Below are 21,832 nucleotides of genomic sequence, written 5' to 3'. Positions count from 1 at the left end.
TCTCTTGTCAGGGTATGAACAATTTGTTTCAGAGCATTTGAATTAACAAAGTCAAGGAACTTTTGAACTAGTGAGTTGGGGCTAGCATAGGTTTCCCATTTGACAGTGGTATAATTGAAATCCCCCATAACAAGAGTGCTCAGTACAATTTGGCTTGCCTTCAGTTTGGTCAAGTAGGCTTCATGGGCATTGTGACCCATGGAGGGGGATCTATAACTGGCTATGACATGAATGGGGGTCTTACCCACCATAACCTTGACTTGGACTAATTTCAGGAGTTGTCCAGTCTAACTAGATGGGAGGTGAATTTATCTCTAATATAGATAGAAACACCACCTCCTTTGGTTTTCACACATTCATGGGAGCAATGGTGCAGGGTTACCATTGTCACTTCACAGCAAAGTTCTTGGGTTCAATTCTCAGCTGGAGTGCCTTCTGTGTGGAGTCTGAATGTCCTCCCTGTGTTCATGTGGGTTTTCTCTGGGTCCTCCATTTTCCTCCCACATTACAAAGACATGCCTGTAGAGTGTTTCTCCATGGGCCTCCACTGAAAATTGGCATCATTCCAAGTCGGACTTTCCCGGTAAACAAATGTTAAATTAAATAAAAAATAAATAAATAAAATAAATACATTTTATGCTCTAAAGGTGTGGAAAGCATTGTAGCCTTGCAAGGCTGGGGTACTCTCTGAGGTTTTGAATCAGGTTTCTGTGACTGCACAGACATCTCTATCTTCTAGTGATAGAAGAGCTTCCAGGGAGTGCAGATTTTCATTTAGGCTCCTAGCATTTAGTAGCATGGCCCTTATTTTGTTCGGGTTGGTTAATTTCATGTCAGTAATGTTGTTTTCAAGACATTGCCTAAAAAGGCACTTTGGGGGAGGCAAGAGCCTTTGCCAGTAGCCAAAAGACTAGAGGTGTCAGGTGCAAACCATCTCTGGCAAACCACAGAGGTTTGTAGACCATGGCTTCCCAGGCTGACACAAACTGGATCCCCTTTGAATGAAATCAAAAAATAAGCCAATTATTGAAATAAATTTTTTGTTTATACTGTGGCATCATTCAAGGTGAGGGCAATATGATGCTCAAGGCTAGAGATATACCTGCCTGGAACATGCACAGACAGCTCAATCATGTCTCTCTTCATATAGTCCAGTGAGGTATACCTCAGGCTGTTCACTCCGACATGAACTATGACAGAGTCATAATGGTACTTGTGGCTGAGAGACCTGAGTGCTTGTGTGATCTGACGAATCCTGACACCAGACAGGCAGCTGACTGTGACTTTCTCCTTGTCCAACCTAGTGAGTGGGACATCTGTGGGTCTCACTATTGAGTCTCCAATGACAAGAAAAGTTGGTATTTGAGTGTTTCATCTTACGGGCGTTGTGGGTGAGACACTGGCGTTGCCATGTGTCGTGAGTGCTGTGGTGACTGTGTTAGTTGTAACAGTCTTGTGTTTTGGAGGTCTCTGTTGTTTAGGTAAGTTTATCGAGAGAACCTCCACATATGTAGATTTTTTTTGTTTGATGCATACTGTGCTGTGTGTATGAGTAATGGTATTATGTGCATATGTAGTGGTGGGTGAGTTGACAACCTCTTCCGTGTTACTGTTTTGAGTGTGAGAGAGCATGGATTCAAGATTCTTGGTATAGATACATCTCTCACACTCTATACTAGAGTGAGTTATTAGTATAGGGTTGTCAGTGTACATGATGCAATTGCTACACTGCCTAAAGGGACCCAAGTCAACAAGGATGCCAGGAGAAACAAGGGTAGGCCAACTGTCCATAATGCTAGGTTGAAGACTGTTGTCAGTAGGGGTGGCTTTTAAGAATCATTCACTGAGGAGCTCAGTGGCTGGATATTTCTGCCTGCTGTTTTTTTTTTGGTGGTGGTTAATAGGTTACAGCTCACTGGCCGCATTTCTTTGATTGTGAAAGCACTAAGGATGAGGGCTACACTCGTGTGCTACAGTAGTATCTAAGAGAACCATTGTTGAATTTAACTGTCTGGCTTGGTGCACAATTGCGAGGTAGTACATGGTGCTGTGCAATGCGCAAACAAGCAGAAACCTGCTTAAAAGCAGGGCCTAAACAACAGAAGCTAAAAACTTGAAAAAAGCTTTAAAAAGATTGAAAAGGACCAATGAGAATGCCTATTCCAAGCCCTAGAGTGACCTCCCTTTACCAGACAGGATCTAATCAACACAGTCCTCTCACTAAAGTGCAGATAGGCCCTTTCCAATCCCAAATGGTCTAGAAAACTGCTCAGAACAAAAAACCACTACAAACAAAGTCAGAAGCAGCAAGCCTGTATCTGGACACTGCTACAGCAACTAGCTACCCTAGTTTCAGTGGGAAACACTAGAGAATGTTTAAGACAGCAGGAAAATAGCAGTGAGACACGAAATTTTTTTAAAATAGTAGAAAATCAGCAAGGAGGCTCTAAAGAATGTTTTAAACAGCTAATAGATCAGTTACTTAAACACTGCTTGGCCGGAAAAAAAAAAAAAAACAGAACAAGCAGAGCAGATAGATTAAAAACAGTGAAAATTTCCAGTAAATACTTAACAGACAGTGAAAATAGCAAAACAGCTTTGCAAACAGTGAAAACAGTAATAAAATTTGCTTTAACAGACACAGTAATGCAGACAAATGCAGTACAACAGTGTAGTTTAGTACACAGTATATAAATACAGTATAAAAGGTGGCAGACAATAAAAAAGTGCAGTAAATGGTATAAATAAGCAAAAAAAAAAAAAAAAAACAGGCAACATATTTTTTTGGAAGCTCAGAAGCCTCTATTCATCTGATATCTCAGCTCAGGGTTGTGGCTAGTAGCCCACCTCAGTTCAGCTCGGTACAAACGATCTCAGCTAAATATATACTTAATGCGTCTTTTATTTTTTCTGACTTTGTCATTTGATTTTATATTTTCCTCCTTTGCCTCACTTGTTTTAAACACATCTGAGTTTATCAGATTTAATGTAATTTGATTTTATATTTTCCTCCTTTGCCTCACTTGTTTTAAACACATCTGAGTTTATCAGATTTAATGTTTCCTTTAAATTACAGGGAGCCATCGTCTGTAATAAAGATGAAACTTGAAACAATTTTTGCTGAATAGCTACAAGGTTTTCAAAAACAGAATTGTTTCTTTACTTGTCTTTTTCAGATTGATTTTCTTTTACTTTCTCCAAATTTCTTCCTTGTTGGCATTCAAACAGTGTAATTACTTAAATTAATAAATTTTAACAGATTTTTAACAATTTCTCAGTTATGTAAACTGGGAAAACTAATCAACCCACTATTTAGTGTACAGCCAACTTCAGACTCTCCGATAGAGTTTTCCTCGTGAGACAATACTACACATCATCTATCTCATTTCCTGTATATGTACCAGTGGTCAGACTGCAGGCCGCTGCCCAGTACTGGTCATTGATTGTATTGTCTCCCCTTCACACTTCCTTTCATCACTTTTATCATCTCTTCCACTTTCTGCTACTAACTGTGGTGCCTGCAGCAGCGGACAAGAGTGTGATAGTCTGTAAGCAGGCCAGTGGACAGTAGTGTGACAGTCTGTAAGCAGGCCAGTGGACAGGAGTGTGATAGCCTGTAAGCAGGCCAGTGGACAGTAGTGTGACAGTCTGTAAGCAGGCCAGTGGACAGGAGTGTGATAGTCTGTAAGCAGGTCAGTGGACAGGAGTGTGATAGTCTGTAGGCAGGCCAGTGGAGAGGAGTGTGATAGCCTGTAAGCAGGCCAGTGGACAGGAGCGTGATAGTCTGTAAGCAGGCCAGTGGAGAGCAGTGTGATAGTCTGTAAGCAGGCCAGTGGAGAGCAGTGTGATCGTTTGTAAGAAGGCCAGTGGAGATCAGTGTGATAGTCTGTAAGCAGGCCAGTGGACAGGAGTGTGACAGGCTGTAAGCCGGCCAGTGGACAGGAGTGTGATAGTCTGTAAGCAGGCCAGTGGACAGGAGTGTGATAGTCTGTAAGCAGGCCAGCGGAGAGCAGTGTGATAGCCTGTAGGCAGGCCAGTGGACAGGAGTGTGATATCAGTGTGATAGCCTGTAAGCAGGCCAGTGGACAGGAGTGTGATAGTCTGTAAGCAGGCCAGTGGACAGGAGTGTGATAGTCTGTAAGCAGGCCAGCGGAGAGCAGTGTGATAGCCTGTAAGCAGGCCAGTGGACAGTAGTGTGACAGTCTGTAAGCAGGCCAGCGGAGAGCAGTGTGATAGCCTGTAGGCAGGCCAGTGGACAGGAGTGTGATAGTTTGTAAGAAGGCCAGCGGAGATCAGTGTGATAGTCTGTAAGCAGGCCAGTGGACAGGAGTGTGACAGTCTGTAAGCAGGCCAGTGGACAGGAATGTGATAGTATGTAAGCAGGCCAGTGGACAGGAGTGTGATAGTCTGTAAGCAGGCCAGCGGAGAGCAGTGTGATAGCCTGTAGGCAGGCCAGTGGACAGGAGTGTGATAGCTTGTAAGAAGGCCAGCGGAGATCAGTGTGATAGTCTGTAAGCAGGCCAGTGGACAGGAGTGTGACAGTCTGTAAGCAGGCCAGTGGACAGGAATGTGATAGTATGTAAGCAGGCCAGAGGAGAGCAGTGTGATAGTCTGGAAGCAGGCCAGTGAACAGGAATGTGATAGTCTGTAGGCAGGCAGAAGTTTACATTTTTCAAACTCAGAAGTATCAGCCAAGGAAAAATACTTTATGGGGGTATTGTAGACATGTCAACAAACTGGGGAACTCTAAACCTCTGCTAGAAGTGCCAAAGGTTTGTGATAATAGTACACATGTAACAGCTATAAGGTTTGTGATAATGCTACACATGTAGCAGCTATAATGTTTGTGATAATGCTACACGTGTAACAACTATAAGGTTTGTTATAATACTACACTTGTAAAAGCCATAAGGTTTGTGATAATGCTACACATGTAACAGCCATAAGGTTTGTGATAATGCTACACATGTAACAGCCATAAGGTTTGTGATAATGCTACACGTGTAACAGCCATAAGATTTGTGATAATGCTACACGTGTAACAGCCATAAGGTTTGTGATAATGCTACATGTGTAACAGCCATAAGGTTTGTGATAATCTACACGTGTAACAGCCATAAGGTTTGTGATAATGCTACAAGTGTAACAGCCATAAGGTTTGTGATAATGCTACATGTGTAACAGCCGTAAGGTTTGTGATAATCTACACGTGTAACAGCCATAAGGTTTGTGATAATGCTACACGTGTAACAGCCATAAGGTTTGTGATAATCTACACGTGTAACAGCCATAAGGTTTGTGATAATGCTACATGTGTAACAGTCATAAGGTTTGTGATAATGCTACATGTGTAACAGCCATAAGGTTTGTGATAATGCTACACGTTTAACAGCCATAAGGTTTGTAATAATGCTACATGTGTAACAGCCATAAGGTTTGTGAAAATGCTACACGTTTAACAGCCATAAGGTTTGTAATAATGCTAAAAATGTAACAGCCATAAGGTTTGTGATAATGCTACACATGTAAAAGCCATATGGAATGGAAAATTATCTGTTACTTACTTTGTGCACACTTAATACTTATGGACTTTACCACTGGGACAGATGTAATGAACGAAACATCTAATGTAAGAGTAGTCTGTCCCTCCTTTATATTGTTACTAGAATCCAGAAACCTGTTATATCAGATTTAAGTAGTCAGCAATTTGTATCTGCACAAGGAAAACTCCAGGGACACCGATTTGGCAAACATTTCTCTACTATATAATGAAGCGCGTGCTGTAGCAGGAGAAAATAACTCAATAATATACATTATCATCTCTGAATGCAAATAAACAGACTGAAAATAGAAAACCAGGACAAAGCAGAGTCTGGCAGAATTTAGCAAGCTAAAAGAGAGGGTTGGTTTGTGCTTACAAGAGTTAATGATAGTGTTTTACTTTCAAGCACTTCATATGCAGACTGCATTTGCTTTTATTCTGATTTCTGAAGGCAGCATTTTCAAAATTATTTCTATGCTGTTGACCTTTTGAACTTCATAGCAAACACATGCTAGTTCTAAAATAGTCTATGGACTCCAGAGTTTTTGTTTATTCACACAAAATGAGTGCAGACTATTACAGCACAACTGTTTGTAGTTTGTTTTCTAAGGACCGCATTATGACACTAACCAGGATTCTGAAGTACACTTAATATTTTAAATAGGAAGGACATTTTTAGCCGTAATAGGCTGGAGATCTAATACTGAATCTCTGAATCTTGATCTGAATTAGTTGATGACAGATATACTTCAAACAGTGAAAGGAACATCCAAATAGCAACATACACAATTTGTGTGTGTATGATGTTCAAATCTAGAAAGTAGATTTATGGATGGAAGCATTCAGGTTGTCTACCCAGTCGTGCGTCTGTGTGCGCGCACTTGTGTGTGTGTGCATGTGTGCGTGAGCGCGCGTGTGTGAGTGTGTGCGTGTGTGCGTGCATGTATGTGTGTGTGCGTGTGTGTATATTTGTGTGTCTAAAACAAGTGCTACATGACTGTCACAGTACATAAGTCCAGCACTGTATCACTGATGCCACAGCAGTCTGTATTGGTAACACACCTGGGAATCATCCACTAAGCAAAATAGGAATATAAAGCCTGGCATTATTGAACAAAATATGCTTGTGACAGCATTTCTGAATTGTCTGTGTAGTGTTGTATTAACATCTACACCCACTATTCTAGTTTGCTTTTTACGGACATGGCATATTGTGCTAGTGTGGAGTTGGTATCTCTCATATATTATTAAGAATACTACATGAAATGGAAATATTTATAATGCTTTTCATTTTATTTTATCTATTAATTGCTCCTGTCAGGTGCTACAATTAACATTGTACTGTTGTTCATGGACATATATTTTCTTCAGTTGCATATTGTCTTTTGACATGTGTGCTGCAGCACGTTTGTTTACAATATATATCTTATTTCTATAGATTTCCATTATATTTTATTGCAGATGTGGCATTTCAGTTATATACATTTTTAAGTTAAAATATTACAAGGGTAGTTAAATCATCCTGCTCACACAGGATCATAGGAGGTTAGTATGCTAATGGCCCTAGAGCCATCTATTGTCCAAACTGCATTTGAGTAGGCTTATGGAGGACCTCTGTTTTACATGAATGGGGAGTCTGTTGCAGAGAAGAGGTAATATCTGAGATAGATACCTGCCCCTTCAATATTTTGTTTATGTGATAATGTATCCCATTTGCCCTGTTACTGAAATTATGCTTTACTCAGGAGTAAGCTCAGGTACATGAGAATGCTAATTAGATAGGAACCACAAGTTCCATAGAAGGTGGAGAAAGTAATTACCAAAACTTTATGATTGCACCTTGAAGTAATACTCATCCAGGGAAGAATGCTGATTCTGTTTAGCAATGTAGATGAAATTAAGTCAAGTAGGTTATATTCAGGCCTGATTTCTTCTACAAGAGATGTACATCAAGAGGTCATGTGGTGCATGTTTTGACTAAATTTAAAAATACAACTATGACTCCAGTTTGTAAGACATAATATATTTCTGTCAATGTGCCTGGTAGGTTATCTTTAAAATAATACAGGTAGTGTGATGAGATCATGCTTAATGTAGGCTAATAATTTCCTTGATTTATAAAATATGAACACTTTGCTGTAAAATAAGTTTAGAATCATGGAGAAGGTTAAGTAGTGTATATAACCAGGCTGGGGGATAATACAGCCACCCAACAACATGCCGAACACAGTAACGTAACACAGTGGTGTATCTAGCATATACATGCCCTACGTGTGTCTAATTGTGCCATGTGTAACCCCCTACCCAGTTCTGCAATAATGATGAGGTGAATGTTGAAGAACCAAGTAACAGGTATATATAACAAGTGCTTAGTAGGTGCACACGTTTTGAACTGATATTAGCTCTTAAAAGTATACAGCACAGGAAAAAATAAAGTGGCACTACATATACTAAAACACGAGACATGCAGCTTATGGAGCCATTTATTGCTTAAAAACCTAATTTCTGAATCAGTTTCAATGTATTATATATGCAACTACTATCTGTTTTACTGTTATATTTAGCTGCTTTGGGAGTGTGGTCGTTCCATTCATAGCACGTACAGGTTTTGGAGCACAGTTTGATTGATTTATGTTTGCTTTAACTATGAATGATCAAGACCTGCAGATTGATGTAACACTGATCAGTCATAACTGATTGACAAAAAACTGACTTACACAGTTCTGCACTGATTGAAAAAAGCTGCTTTACTTTCCCTTGCACCTGATATGTTGAACAGAAGCCCTCCACATTTCCGTCATGGTCACCAAACTTGTTTGCTAGCTCCACTGTTGCATAACAGTAAGGAAAGTGAGAAATAAAGACTAAATATACTGTCAAATATAAGCCTTAAGACAAGGAGATGTAAGCTGATTGATTATCTTCAGGAAGTATACCTGGTTCAGCACGTATTGTGCAATTAGATGACCTTCCTTATGTTCATCAATTCTACCACTGAAAGTGTATTTGTCTGCCCTGAAACAGCATTATTTCTTCAGTTTTTTTCCCTTATACCTGATATATTTCAACAATGGAATTCAGCAAACAAACTGAAGGAATAAAAATGTAAGAAATCAAAATATAGTTTTACATCAACTTACCTCCAGGAATTCTTTGAAAGACTTTTGTTAAAGTATCTCCTGCAATTATGTTGTAGCTTACCATAGCTAAAAGAAAAAGATATATACACATGAAAATGCACAGTTAAAACATCAAAACATCATCAGTACATAGAGTTATTGATTATTTCTTGATTTTTACATGATTCTAAAAGATAACATGCATGGCACTGATACAAAAGGGCACGTGCACAGTTATCACATCACTGGTGCGGAGAACATATCCTCTGAAGATTTTAGTCTCTGATTCATCTTTTCTTGCTGGCCTTGCATTTCCTGCTTTCCTCCTAGAGCCTCACTAACAATATGGTTCGCATTTTTTTAGTAACTTATTTGATCCAAACAAATTAAGATAATGTGACAGTCTTCCAGAAATTATTCCTTGCTGTTTGGAGATATGCCCATTGTTATATTTGATATTTTTCTGTATTTTCATAGTTTTATAGAATTATGTATTTAAGATTTTATTCTATATATCAGGCACCTTTTCACTCTTCATAGATTCATAGGTTTATATGTAAGTTCTATGCTAACTGCACATATGGGTCATTTTAAGCCTAGCCAGTTTCCCTTTTTGTTTTCAAATAACCTATCCTATTTGGTTATAGAGTGGTCTTACCCATCCCATGGTAGATAATTGTATATATTACCCCTAATGAGAATAACTGTGATCATACCATAGGTAATTTGAGGGAACCCATGCACGGGGTAAAGCATTTAAGAGCTGCATCTGTCCATTTTCCCATTAACAGATCTAAGTTGCACTTGAAAATAGATAGAGATGAACTTGGTTTTATGTGACTGGACAATTGGTTCCATAGCAGTGGTATCCCCTGCAAAATACACCTGGCCCTCCAAACTGTATTATTGATGTTGCAGAAGAGGTTTAGTTCCCTAAACCAAGTATTTCTGATGCCATTTAGCTTTTTGATGTGCAGTAAATCCATCAGTAATGGGTCAGAGGACACCTTGTATGCCAGGCACAGGTCACCTCTTAGCAGTCTGTAGGATACCAAGTATAGTGACAGGGCTTTGAATCAGTCGGAGTAAGATATGTTGTTTAGGCCTTGTATCCTTTTAGTAAGGTATCTCTGTGGACATTCCAGTTGTTGCATGTGCCTGGGCAAATACATGCCAAAGGGGATATTACTGGCCTAATAAGGGCTGAGTAAAGGGTAACAATGACATACATAGATCTAGATGCAATCCCTCTGTTTATAAGCTGTGCAATATAGAAGGACTTTCTTTTAATGATAGACACATGTTGGTCAAAAGTTAGGTCACTGTCCACATAAGTTTCCAAATCCTGAACTGGATCAACTCTTATGGGAATATTGTCAATGTAGATGACTTCCCAAAGGATACAATAATGCATTTTTTGACATTTAGTTCCAGACAGAGCTTGATACTGTTTTGCTTAAGCAGTCAAGCTTTCTAAGATTACTTTTATTTCGTCCGTACACGCAATGTTTAGATTTGTGTATTCATTTGTGGTTTCAACATACTATTGCTTTATTTTAATGATTTCTTCAAATAAAGCTGGACCATCATCAACCTGCTCTACTTTTAGAAATCAGAAAGACATCTACTGTACAAGTGGGAACCTTACTTAGTCACACATTACAATAAGGAAATGCTTTAACCACACACAAGGCAAGGTTGGAGCTATAGTTCACCAACAGTTTATTGCACCACAAAATAAAAGAAACATAAGTGCTTTCGTCATATAAAATATATAACTTCATCAGATAAAAGCCAACATTCAAATGGGCACATATATATATATATATATATATATATATATATATATATATATATATATATATATATATAAATAACTTGCATTGTCACATGACAAACACCAATTAATAAATTAAAGCAAAATGTATAAAAATATAAAAACAGTTAAAAATACATATAACAATTAGTAGATTCCCCAGAAGTGAACTACAGCTCCAACCTTGCCTTGTGTGTGGTTAAAATGTTTGTGCTTTTCTGTGGAAAATTCTTCGACACTTGGCTGAGGGCCTAACCCTACAGTTGTACCAGTAGAGACTCCTATTTAAGACCTGGAGGGAGACATATATAGAGGAATCCAGAAGGAGGAATGGGTGTTTTCCTATGTGCCCTTAAGGAAAATTGTGCTTGATGCAGAAAGGTCTACTTCTGAGAATACTAATTGTATCCATTTGTATTCAAGTGCAAGTCCCTCTCCAGTGTCAATGGTGAGGATTCAGGCTCCTTGATTACTGGCCTAGCACGAGGGTGTCACAAATTGGTGGCACTGGTGGGATCATCATACATCACATATTAGTTGGTAGTGGTGGGACCATCGCTCATCACATTGAAGTTCTGTATAAACCCATACATCACCTGGTGGATAGCCATCTGGTTCACATACAGGACCTATCAAGTTAGAATTGGGGAGTCCACCTCTACAAACAGACCAGCTGATTGTGGAATGTCTGGTGGCAGTGATAACAACCTTATACTTTGGGCAGAGGTGGCACAGCATGTAAATCTGTGTCATCCTTCCCCAGGTGTGTGTGTGTGTGTGTGTGTGTGTGTGTGTGTGTGTGTGTGTGTGTGTGTGTGTGTGTGTGTGTGTGTGTGTGTGTGAAAAATCAAATCTCTCAGTGAATGTCTGTCAGCTATTTGGAGCAGGGGCACCAAGCACTGGACTTACAGAGAGGGTGCTGGAGGTCTTGGCTTGGACACTTGGCTGAGGGCCTAACCCTACAGCTGTACCAGTAGAAAGTCTTATTGAGGACCTAGAGGGAGACATATTTAGAGGAATCCAGAACCAGGACTGAGTGTTTTCCTGCGTGCTCTTAAGGGAAATTGTGCTTGATACAGAAAGGTCTACTTCTGGGAATACTAATTGTATCTATTTGTATTCAAGTGCAAGTCTCTCTACAGTGTCAATGGTGAGGATTCAGGCTCCTTGATCACTGGCCCAGCATGAGGCTGTCACATATTGGTGGCAGTGGTGGGATCATCATGCATCACATATTGGTGGCAGTGGTGGGATCATCATGCATCACATATTGGTTGGCAGTGGTGGGACCATCACTCATCACATTGAAGTTCTGTATAAACCCATATGTCACCTGGTGGATAGCCACCTGTTTCACATACAGGACCTATCAAGTTAGAATTTGGGAATCCACCTCTACAAACAGACCAGTCACCAGTACAGTCCTGCAGGAACTGGTCCTAGGACCAATACTTTTAAGCATCTACTCTGAAATCAAGGCCAATGTCAAGGGCTTCTGAATGGCCAAATTTCCAGATGATCGCAAATTAAGATCATTCCTTGGATCCTCCACTGACACAAATGTTCTCCAGGGAAAGGTTGACAGAGACAGATAGTGTCAGAGCCATGGACTAAAGCTAACTGCTAAGAAATGCATAACAGTTTCCTTTGAGAAGTCAGTCACTGCTGGTGACTGCCATATTGACAACACACACTCCTAAGAGTGGACCCAGAAGTCAGGGACATGGGGACATACATAAACAGTAATCTAACCTTTGACCATCATGTGGCTACTGTACTGAGAAAATTATTCTGCACTATGCAACTTATAAACAAAGGTATAGCATCTAGGTCTAAGGAGGATATTTCACTGTATTCATCACTCATTAGACCTGTCATTGAGTACAATATCACCTTTGGAATGTACCTAACCAGCCATATCCAAAACTAGAACATCCACAGAGGTTCTTCACTAAAAGAATACAAGGTGTAAATAACATGTGCTATGCAGATCAACTCAAAGCATTATCCCTATATCCTGTTTCCTACAGGCTGCGGAGGTGAGACCTGTGCCTGGCATACAAGGCATCTTTGGACCCTGCTGTGATGGACCTCCAGCTTATCAAAACAAACAGCACAAAAAATGCACATTCTAAAGGCTTAAACCTTGCCTGTGATATTAATAGGACCTGCTGTAAAAATAGGTATGTATCACAGAGACTACCCCTTTTCAGAAACAGGCTCCTTGTTCATGTGAAGTAGAATTCCTCCCTAACCCAATTAAAGTGCAGCTTGGACAACTGGATGGGGAACCAGAAATTCACTCTCTAGTTTAGCACCTATGTCTCTCATGGACACAGTCAATCTGTAAATGTTTTATCTCCCAAGCCCCTGCTTACACTACCAAAGGTACCAGAACTTGTCAGTGATTTACATGCACAGCTAGGCTTAAAAAGGCCCCCGTGGTCATTAACTTAGTGCACATATATGAACCTTTCTTTGTAGCTAAATTAAGTTTTGAACATGTTTTAAAGCTCATTGCTTTTCCTGTGGTGGCTTCCCTCCGTATGTCAGTGCTAAGTGTTTTTACAGTTTTCAAAGTCATAAAAACACTTAGCGCTCTTACACTTTTTTCTGACTTTCATAGTACATAGCATCTGATTTAGTTCCATGCATTATACAAAATTATAATTAGGTCTCCAGTCATAGCCCTGCTTGTTATGTGTTCTCAACACGGACATCAAGGTTCACCTCATGAGCTTCACTCTTAAGGTGTTGTTCTTGATGTCTGTATCTCAATCATGTAAGAAGCTCATAATCTAGCAAAGATAAAACTAAATTAGTGCATTTGTCTAGGAAGGAGCCCTAGAAATGTGGTTCAGTCTGATTTTATTGGTTCTCTACCAGAATCAAAACAGTACACTTATGTTTTCTAAATAGGCATATATATGTTTAAGAATGCAGCAAATGCTGCTTATGTTCTGGACACAGAGCATTTCATCATGGCCTTTTCCTAAACAGTAATTAAAAATATGCACATTCCTTAGTGACTATCATAACTAAAATGTGGCCAGTTCTATGGCATAGAAAGATAAAGTCCAGACTGTGGCACAGCTGACTGGAGTTTGATTAGCAGCTTGGGCATGTAATGGGTTGACAAGGATGATGTCCATCACTATCTTTGAGGGTGACCATGCTGGACATTTGTTTGCAAGGGCTCTGGTGGGGGCTGGAGCTCAAAGAAATAATCCATGATAGTAAGAAGCTTTAATTGACAAAACAACAGAACAGTGACCTGGCGAGTACAAAATCAAGTTGAATTCACTAAGCGCTTTCACCCGTTCATAAACATGGGCATCATTAGAGTCAGAGACTCTGATGATGCCCATGTTTATGAACGGGTGAAAGCGCTTAGTGAATTCAACTTGATTTTGTACTCGCCAGGTCACTGTTCTGTTGTTTTGTCAATTAAAGCTTCTTTCTGTCATGGAGCCTTCCTGGTTTATGCTTTACCAGTCTATTTTGTTGGTCTTGATGTTTGTGGAGATCAAATAAATAATACCTTCCAGGGGTGAATATGAGAGCAAAGTGTAGCCATGCAATGGACCTGGAGGGTGGGACATGGGCTCAAGCTACTCCCCATTGTCCACCCAGCTTGGTGGTGTCATTATCAGATGGGGTGAGAGTTAGGCCACAGAAAACCACCACAGTATGACACTTTCTTCATTCTTCATCTCACTCCACCTACCTTACATGCTTGTACCCTCCTTAGGCTGGCACAGGCGCACCAGCTAACAGGGGTTGGACTTATGGATGACAAGACTTTAGGGGCAGGAAGGGCATGAAGCCAGTAGATGCAGTCAAAAATACCACAACAAACGAAAATAGATCATGACTAAAATATGGAATATCTCTGAAACTGTGCAAACATTTCAAGTATTACACCATTAACAACCTTTAGTGGTTGTAGAACACCTCCTGAGCACAATACCAAGCAAACAGAAATAACATTTAAATATGTTTTTAAAAAATAAACATAAACAGTGCAGAAAATATCAGGAAATATCCATAAATAATGTACTCTTTAGTACTAAAAATTTGTTTAAGTAAGGAACATAAATTACAATCTCCATTTTATCCTTTGTTAGTTACTAAAGTAACACTGAAATCTGCTTGATAAGTATGTGACATTTCTTACATTTTCCTAACAACCCATCTGATTAATATGAGATGTATGTAGTGATATTTAACCTTGGTCGGTAGACTGATTGCATTTATATACATTTCCAATCGATAATTTGTAACTGTTTTTCAAAAATGGCAATTTCCTTAAAGATTTGAATATCTGGTGTCATGATAAACATGGAAGTCCTTCAAGAGTTCATTAAAAAATATTTTAAGATGCTGGGAAAAAAGTAGGCTTCCCATTTACCTAAAATCATGAAAGCCATTACAGGTGGTCTGTCGAGTTCAACAATGATTAGTTCCTTTGAATTTAAGATAGCAGGAAAATGATTGAGGGATTCAATAAGCCACACATGGTAATTTTTTGTCGTGTACACATTGTGCACATGGTAGCAATGAATTTTAGATTCAGTAAGCACTGTGTAGAGGTGCGCATCCCCATAAGGTAAACACCGTGGCATGCTAATTACAGCATAAGCAACTGAACTGCATGCTAATCAACCAATCCACCATGGTAGAGCTATTCAACAATCTGTAAAGCATCCGTGTAGACTCTGTGCTGGTTTTTCCTGCAAATTCTAAAACTTTTGGAATACAGCCATGGAGAGGAGTCTACACAGACAGAATGTTAGGGGCTGCTGATGCTGCTTTAATTCATTTGTATGTGCTAGAGACTGAAGGCAGTGCTGCTGTTGCTGCTAATAGGCCTAGGCCGAGAAGGAGAAGAGATTTCAGGCCCCATTTAAGTTTCCACAATCTACATGATGTAGAAATTGTAGGGTGGTACAGGATGGACAGGGGCACACTACAGGAACTCTGCAACCTCTGCCATCCTCAATTCAGAGCCAGAGCCAACCGAGGGGAACCCATCCCAATGAAGACAAAGTTATGAGTAGCCCTTTGAATCTTAGCTACAGTATCTTTCAGAGACCAATAAGGGGCATGCTGGTGGTGTCATAGGCATCAGCATCCAGGATCATCCACCATTTTCTGAATGCTATGCTCCAACATGCAAGTGATCTCATATATTTTCCCCATTGTTATGAGGAGAGGAGCAGAAATATGCAGAAATTCTACCATGTAGCACATTACCCTGAAGTACTGGATGCTATAGATTGCACTCGTATAGAAATGAAGGCACCATCTGGGGAACAGGGTAGGTTCTACATAAACAGAAAGGGCTACCACTCTGTCAACTGCTAAGTCATGTGTAATGCCAAGGGAATCATCTTGAACATGTGTGCTGGCAACCCTGGTCATTACCATGACTAACATATCTGACACACCTCCCAACTGTACCAGATACTTGCTAGGGGGGATATCCCATAGGGTCATTTACTGGGGGATGCAGGCTATGCACTGAAACTGTGGCTGATGACACCCATCAGACATTCACACACACCCATGGAAGAATGCCATAATGAGGCACACACTCAAAGCAGAAATATCATAGAGCATGTGTTTGGGCCGCTGAAGTCATGGTTCTGGTGCCTAGATAAATTTGGGGACCCGTGCAGTACAATCCATGGACATGTACAGAAATATTCACAGTATATGGCATGCTACACAACATAATCCTGAAAAAACAGCTTCACCAGGATGAGCAAGGGGAAGAGGCACACATCCCACTATCAAGGCCCAGGTCACTACAGCCACAGGTAAATGAGGAGTCAGAGGGGAAGCCACCAGCTGCTGTGGGTATGGGCAGATGCAGGTGTGCTCAGTATGCCTTTGCATTGGCTAAGAGACAATGCATAGCACCTTCACTTATACCTAGGGGCCTAAAACCTTCCACCTGCTCACACACGCATATAGTAACATTGATGCCAGACAACTCACACAACCTTTACCTCCCCATGTATTGGCTGTACACTGCTTACATCAGACAGAGTCAGTCCTGAACTAAAACTGTGGCAACTACTGCATTTACAAGGTAAGTCATGAACCTGGACTGTATTGTTTAATAATATGAATGTGTGGCATATCCTTGTATCTCATTATTTGGTATGGTAAGCAAGTAAAAGGTGGGAGATTTATACAGAAATTACCTTAACATGTGACAACAGACTTATTTGACTTATATGAATCCATTACTCAGTAGTAGGCTTGAGGCATCCAAGATTCCTCATACCTCTCAAAAGTAAGGATGATCACTGCATGCCCTCAGTTTAGGATCATATGTTTGTACTTGAAAATCATTAAAGAGAGAAGTTCGAAAGTAATGATGCACATTGCAGTTTCTGACTTCACAGCCCTCATAATAGCATTTACTATAAAGTTAGGAAATTTTGATGCTATCAACTCTCTAACTTTCCAAGGTCAATATAAGTCAAAGCTACAATTACCAGTTCAACACCACAAATGCAGATATACTAAGCGCTAAGTTAGCTATGCACCCTGAATACTTATGTATCCCTGAATCCAAAAGATAGAAAGCAGGGATATGAAACAGTTAGCATCACTTGCACAGGGTATTGTGTCAGAGGGCAGGAAGCCTAGGCTGACACAAAAGGTCTATGAGTCTGTCTGAGTAAGAAAGAGAAGCAGGCAGACAGTTGGATAAACCAACAAATAGCCAGTGAGACAAAATGAGTAACTTTTGTGTGTGTGTGTGAGTGTGTAGGGGTCCTCCAGATTAAATTGGTGTGTGAGTGTCTGCATGAACACAGCCAAGCTCTGTACTTGTGCTATGTCTTGGTATGTCGGACAATTGTGAGCCATGCATGGTAGAGGTGACAGTTCATTGTTTTCATCCCGAACCACTAGAACTGGCTCTGAGCAGTTGTACTGGCATGCCCACAACCACAGTCAGATGCAGTGCTGCTACCTGAATGTGACTGATATTTGCTGGACAAGCTGCTATCAAATTATCAAAAACATGCTGGCTATGCCCTTGCAACTCCCACTCTAATATCACCCACCCCATCCAACCACTACCTTTACCTTTCTTTCCACTCCAATAACTACCTTGATTATAGCAAGCTCAGATGCTCATAAGCCTAGTACTTATTATACAGCAGGAACTTCTTATTCTAACATTTGTTAATGTCTGTTATGTACTTCACAGATAAAGATGCTAGTTGTCTCCTGATGTACTATGTTCTTCATCTGTAAATATGTTGTAAGTAATTGCTATATTAAATTGTTAATCGCTATGGAATCCAATGTAACTACTGTCTGTTTATTTTAACTGTGGAGCTTTTCTCCCTGGGCATCCAGTGAAAATGGACCTACATCAAGTCAGACACTCCCGGTCAATAAATGGAAATAAATAAATAATAAATAAATAAATGTGGGTGCCCAGGACCATGATCCCATGGCCTGCCATGTCTGTGTGTGGCCAGCACACTCACTGATGGAGCACTGGAAGTACTGCCACTATGGGAGCATAATTGGTCACAGCCACATTGGCTGACAGCAGATGATGTGGCTGACCTACACCCATGAGGATGCTGTTCCCCTCCCAGCAGATATTCCATCACAGATAATGATCATTCCATGACAGACACCCTGTGGTCCATCACAGACACCCCTTGTTCCAACACGTCATTCATCTGATCTATAGCATCAGCAACATGGTGGAGGCAGTCACACATGTCAAACTGTGCCACATCTACAACCCTGATCATTTGTCTAGAGCACCTATGGGAACATGCCTGTACCTTCATGATGGCCCTTAGCATATGCTGAGTGGCATAGGAAAAAAAACACCTGCACCAGATGGAGGAGGGACAGCAGGCCCACTCTGAGGCATCCTTATCAACCCTGCTGTGTGGCACCTCGCCTGCACTTTGGCAATGGCCAGAGTCAACAGGCACTGAAGCCACAGTAGCCACACTTCCCTGATCAATAGCCTCACCCTCCACCTGTCCACTATCTGAGGGCTCACTGGAATATGTAGGCATAGGCCTACTGGTTGTGTCCGATGAAATTACAGGGGTTAGCTGTATGGCAACCTCAGTGTCAGATTCGACCTCTGTATCTGGCTGACTGTGCCTCAGTTTGGCCACCATCATCATCAGAGTCTACTGATAAACTGACATCAGATGGCAAAGGGCCCATACTCCCACTGTCATGATCACCTGTGATAAAAAGCAACAAACACAGGAAAATATCAATACCGACACTACTATAGTCCAAGATCTGCTAACAAAGTGGCAGTGTTGCCACTATTACAGACAATACAGCAATATTCACAACAGACCTGGCATCAGCATCACACATTACAATATTTCTTTAAATTGCTCAGCAGTACTGACATAAAAATGTTTGGTTTACCATCTGCAGATGAGATACTTCTCTGCAATCCAGACAGTCCTGGAAGAAGTTAAGCAAGAGGTAAGGGCAATATCATCACAATTAAAAGTAACACAAGGATAATAACTTTACCCCTTTATACGTCCATTAACTATACTTTTAATAAGAACATGGCTGACAATTGTAACCTAAGCTGATAAGTACAGCAATCATCAATAACCCCTCCAAAAAAGATATGTGACACTGAAGTAATTTATTGATTATAAGTGTTTTACTATACTATATACAACAGTATCAAGTGTTGAGATACCAAAGCCTACCCAAAAGCTCCTCCTGGGACATGTTTGCTGTCTCTAAAACTGTTACTCCAATATCCAGTACATGCTGTACTGCACTCTCCTGGGAGCTGTCTGGATCCCTGAGTTTTTCCAGGAACTCTTCATTGAGTGTTAGCGGTGGTTCCCTAGCAGGCCCTCCCCTGGTAATCATCTGGTCATAGCCTACTGCAGCTGCTCTCCTCCATGCAGATGTGATCATGTCAGAGTTCCTGTGGTGCACCTGGTCATATGTCATGCTGTGGCCACCCACAGCATTCAAATCATCCAATATTTGTTGTTGTATTTGCATCCTACGTGCCATATCTCTCCATCCCCTTCACAGCAGAAAAACACCATGTTGCCTAAAGACATCCACTATAACCTGGTCTCAGCATTGGTGAAGGGTAGTCTCAGAGGACTGACACAACTGGGTTGCATAGTTTGTGTCCTACAAATCAACAGAAGGATAATACACATAAGTTTCACATAACTAATAAATAATTATTTTCATATAAAACAGAAAGGTAGCAGCTCAGTATTACCCCCAGGAGAAACATACAACACTCTGCAGATGTAAAATATGAACAACATACAGGATGCAAACCAAGGAGAGTAACCAAAGCAACATATCCTTGTTTGTGCAATAACAGTAACTCACCTTTGTCCCCACCAAAAGAACAGTATACCCTTCTTTGTGCCATAACAGTAACTCGCCTTTGCCCCCCCAAAAGAACAGTGTAGGCTTGTTTGTGCCATAACAGTAACTCACCTTTGCTGCCCCAAAAAGAACAAGAAAATTATGCATTTTGCTAATAAACCATCTTTGAAATGTTAACAGTGCTATCAAAGGAACTATCCCAGAAATGCCTGTGCATATTTATCACACAGCATTCCATTTTTATGTATTGGCAATTATGTGTACCTGTGCAATGGCTTGACAAACATGCATATGCCATCAGTACACTTATAACTAAAGTATACAGATAAAAGTGTAAAAGCCTTTGCTTCAGATTTTTCTTACATACATTCCAGCATGTGCAGTATGTACTTGATAAAATGAAAGCATATTTGCTGAAGTTCAGTGCTCCTCTGTGTACATATATCCTGAAGAAATAGCTTATGTGCAGTCTTCCCAATATAAACAACTCTCCTCACCATCAGTTTGCCTAACTGCATGGTTGCCATTATATTTGGTGTAGATTTAGACCTGTCAGCATGGTGAATATACAAATGAAGCGTAAACTCATTAGAACTGCTGAATCTCAAATACTTGGATCCATGTATGAGATGTAAACATAGTGCAGGCACTCCCTCAATGTTTGGTTTTAATGGATTGAAACTGTGAATGATTAGTGGTTGGGAGAAGGAAAACACAACAGCACTGCAGGCAGCTTTGTGTTATGTTAGATCTATAAAGTGTTAGATGTAAGGCTGGAAATGTATGTAAGCAGCATACAGTTCACAGGTTGTGTTCCTTAACATACAATGTGGCCTTTTTGCTGGCAGCTGCATATGATATTATTTCCATTTAGTATCCGCACAACATTTAAAGTGATATATAATGGCTTACACACTGCATGTCTCAGATTACTGGTCAGATGCATGAAGAATGGCCAACAAACATAGAAATGTAAGGCAAAGCTGTATATTTGAAAGCAGTAATCATGACAGGTTGTCTGATCACTATGTGCACTACATCCAAACATAATAAATCTACAAATAACATTTGTATAGTTTGATATCACTGTTGATGCTGTTGCAGTTGGTTATGTGCAGATTGAGTTCAGTTCTTTGCTGCAAAGATTTTTGTGTGGCAAAGAGGGATAAGGCACCCATCATGTGTTCTGAGGATGCAGTGGAGTGATAGTTCAAATCCAGATCTATGTAGATATACCTGATGTTCACCATCATTTTCTTGTGTGTATGTCATATATTGATTTTCCTCATTTTAATTACTTGCCTCTTTTCTCTTTTTCTTCTTTTCTGTCTTTGATAGTCTATTTTTTTTTGGTCCAGTCTGTGCGTGATGTGGTGCTTAGCACAATCATGGGAATGGAGGAAATGCATGCCTTGTTTGTCTACGGTTATCTCATTTGTGCAAAGAGTGGCAGTGTGAAAACTGGATAACTGGACCTGGACCCACCCCCCCACCCAGAAGCAAATGACCCAGACAGTCAAAAATAGAAACTGGAAACATTCAATTAATGCTATTGGCACTGCACAAACCAACTAAGCATTGTTGCACTGCATTTAACAGGAAGATCCTAAGAATGATTAGGAAAATAGGGTAACGTCATGTAACTAGTCCCGTGGCAGCAGTTGTAAGTGTAGGCCTTGAGTACAGATGGTCCTGGGTTCTAGTACAGGGTGTGAAACTTTTTATTTTTGCTGCTGTGACATTGCAGTCTATAGCAATAAGAAAGATAGACAAGTGTTATTTCAACCTTCTTATGGCAACAGGTTTAACTTTAGGCCTACCATACACATGATCCTGGGTTCAAATAAAGGCTATGCCATACACTTTTACTGTTGTTCCAATTCCCATTATAGCCACTCTCACTTATAACACTTGAGATATGTATGAGGCTGACACACTAGTAATGTGTCATTTATTTCA

The 21,832-nt window shown here is 40.3% G+C and overlaps 1 protein-coding gene across 3 annotated transcripts in view; it reads right to left on the bottom strand.

Moving 5' to 3' along the window:
* The window catches only part of SLC38A11 (solute carrier family 38 member 11), a 564,244-nt gene that overhangs the window by 310,038 nt on the left and 232,374 nt on the right, over positions 1–21,832 (bottom strand). For all 3 annotated transcript variants that reach the window (XM_044074824.1, XM_044074825.1, XM_044074826.1), the window contains one exon: positions 8,683–8,748. In XM_044074824.1, coding sequence (XP_043930759.1) covers positions 8,683–8,748 — 66 coding nt within the window. The remainder of the gene's footprint in view (positions 1–8,682; positions 8,749–21,832) is intronic.

The sequence above is a fragment of the Protopterus annectens genome, chromosome 6.part0 (assembly GCF_019279795.1).
Source record: "Protopterus annectens isolate FY-2018-M chromosome 6.part0, PAN1.0, whole genome shotgun sequence".
NCBI lineage: Eukaryota > Metazoa > Chordata > Ceratodontiformes > Protopteridae > Protopterus > Protopterus annectens.
This window is presented reverse-complemented; position numbering and strand designations above follow the sequence as displayed.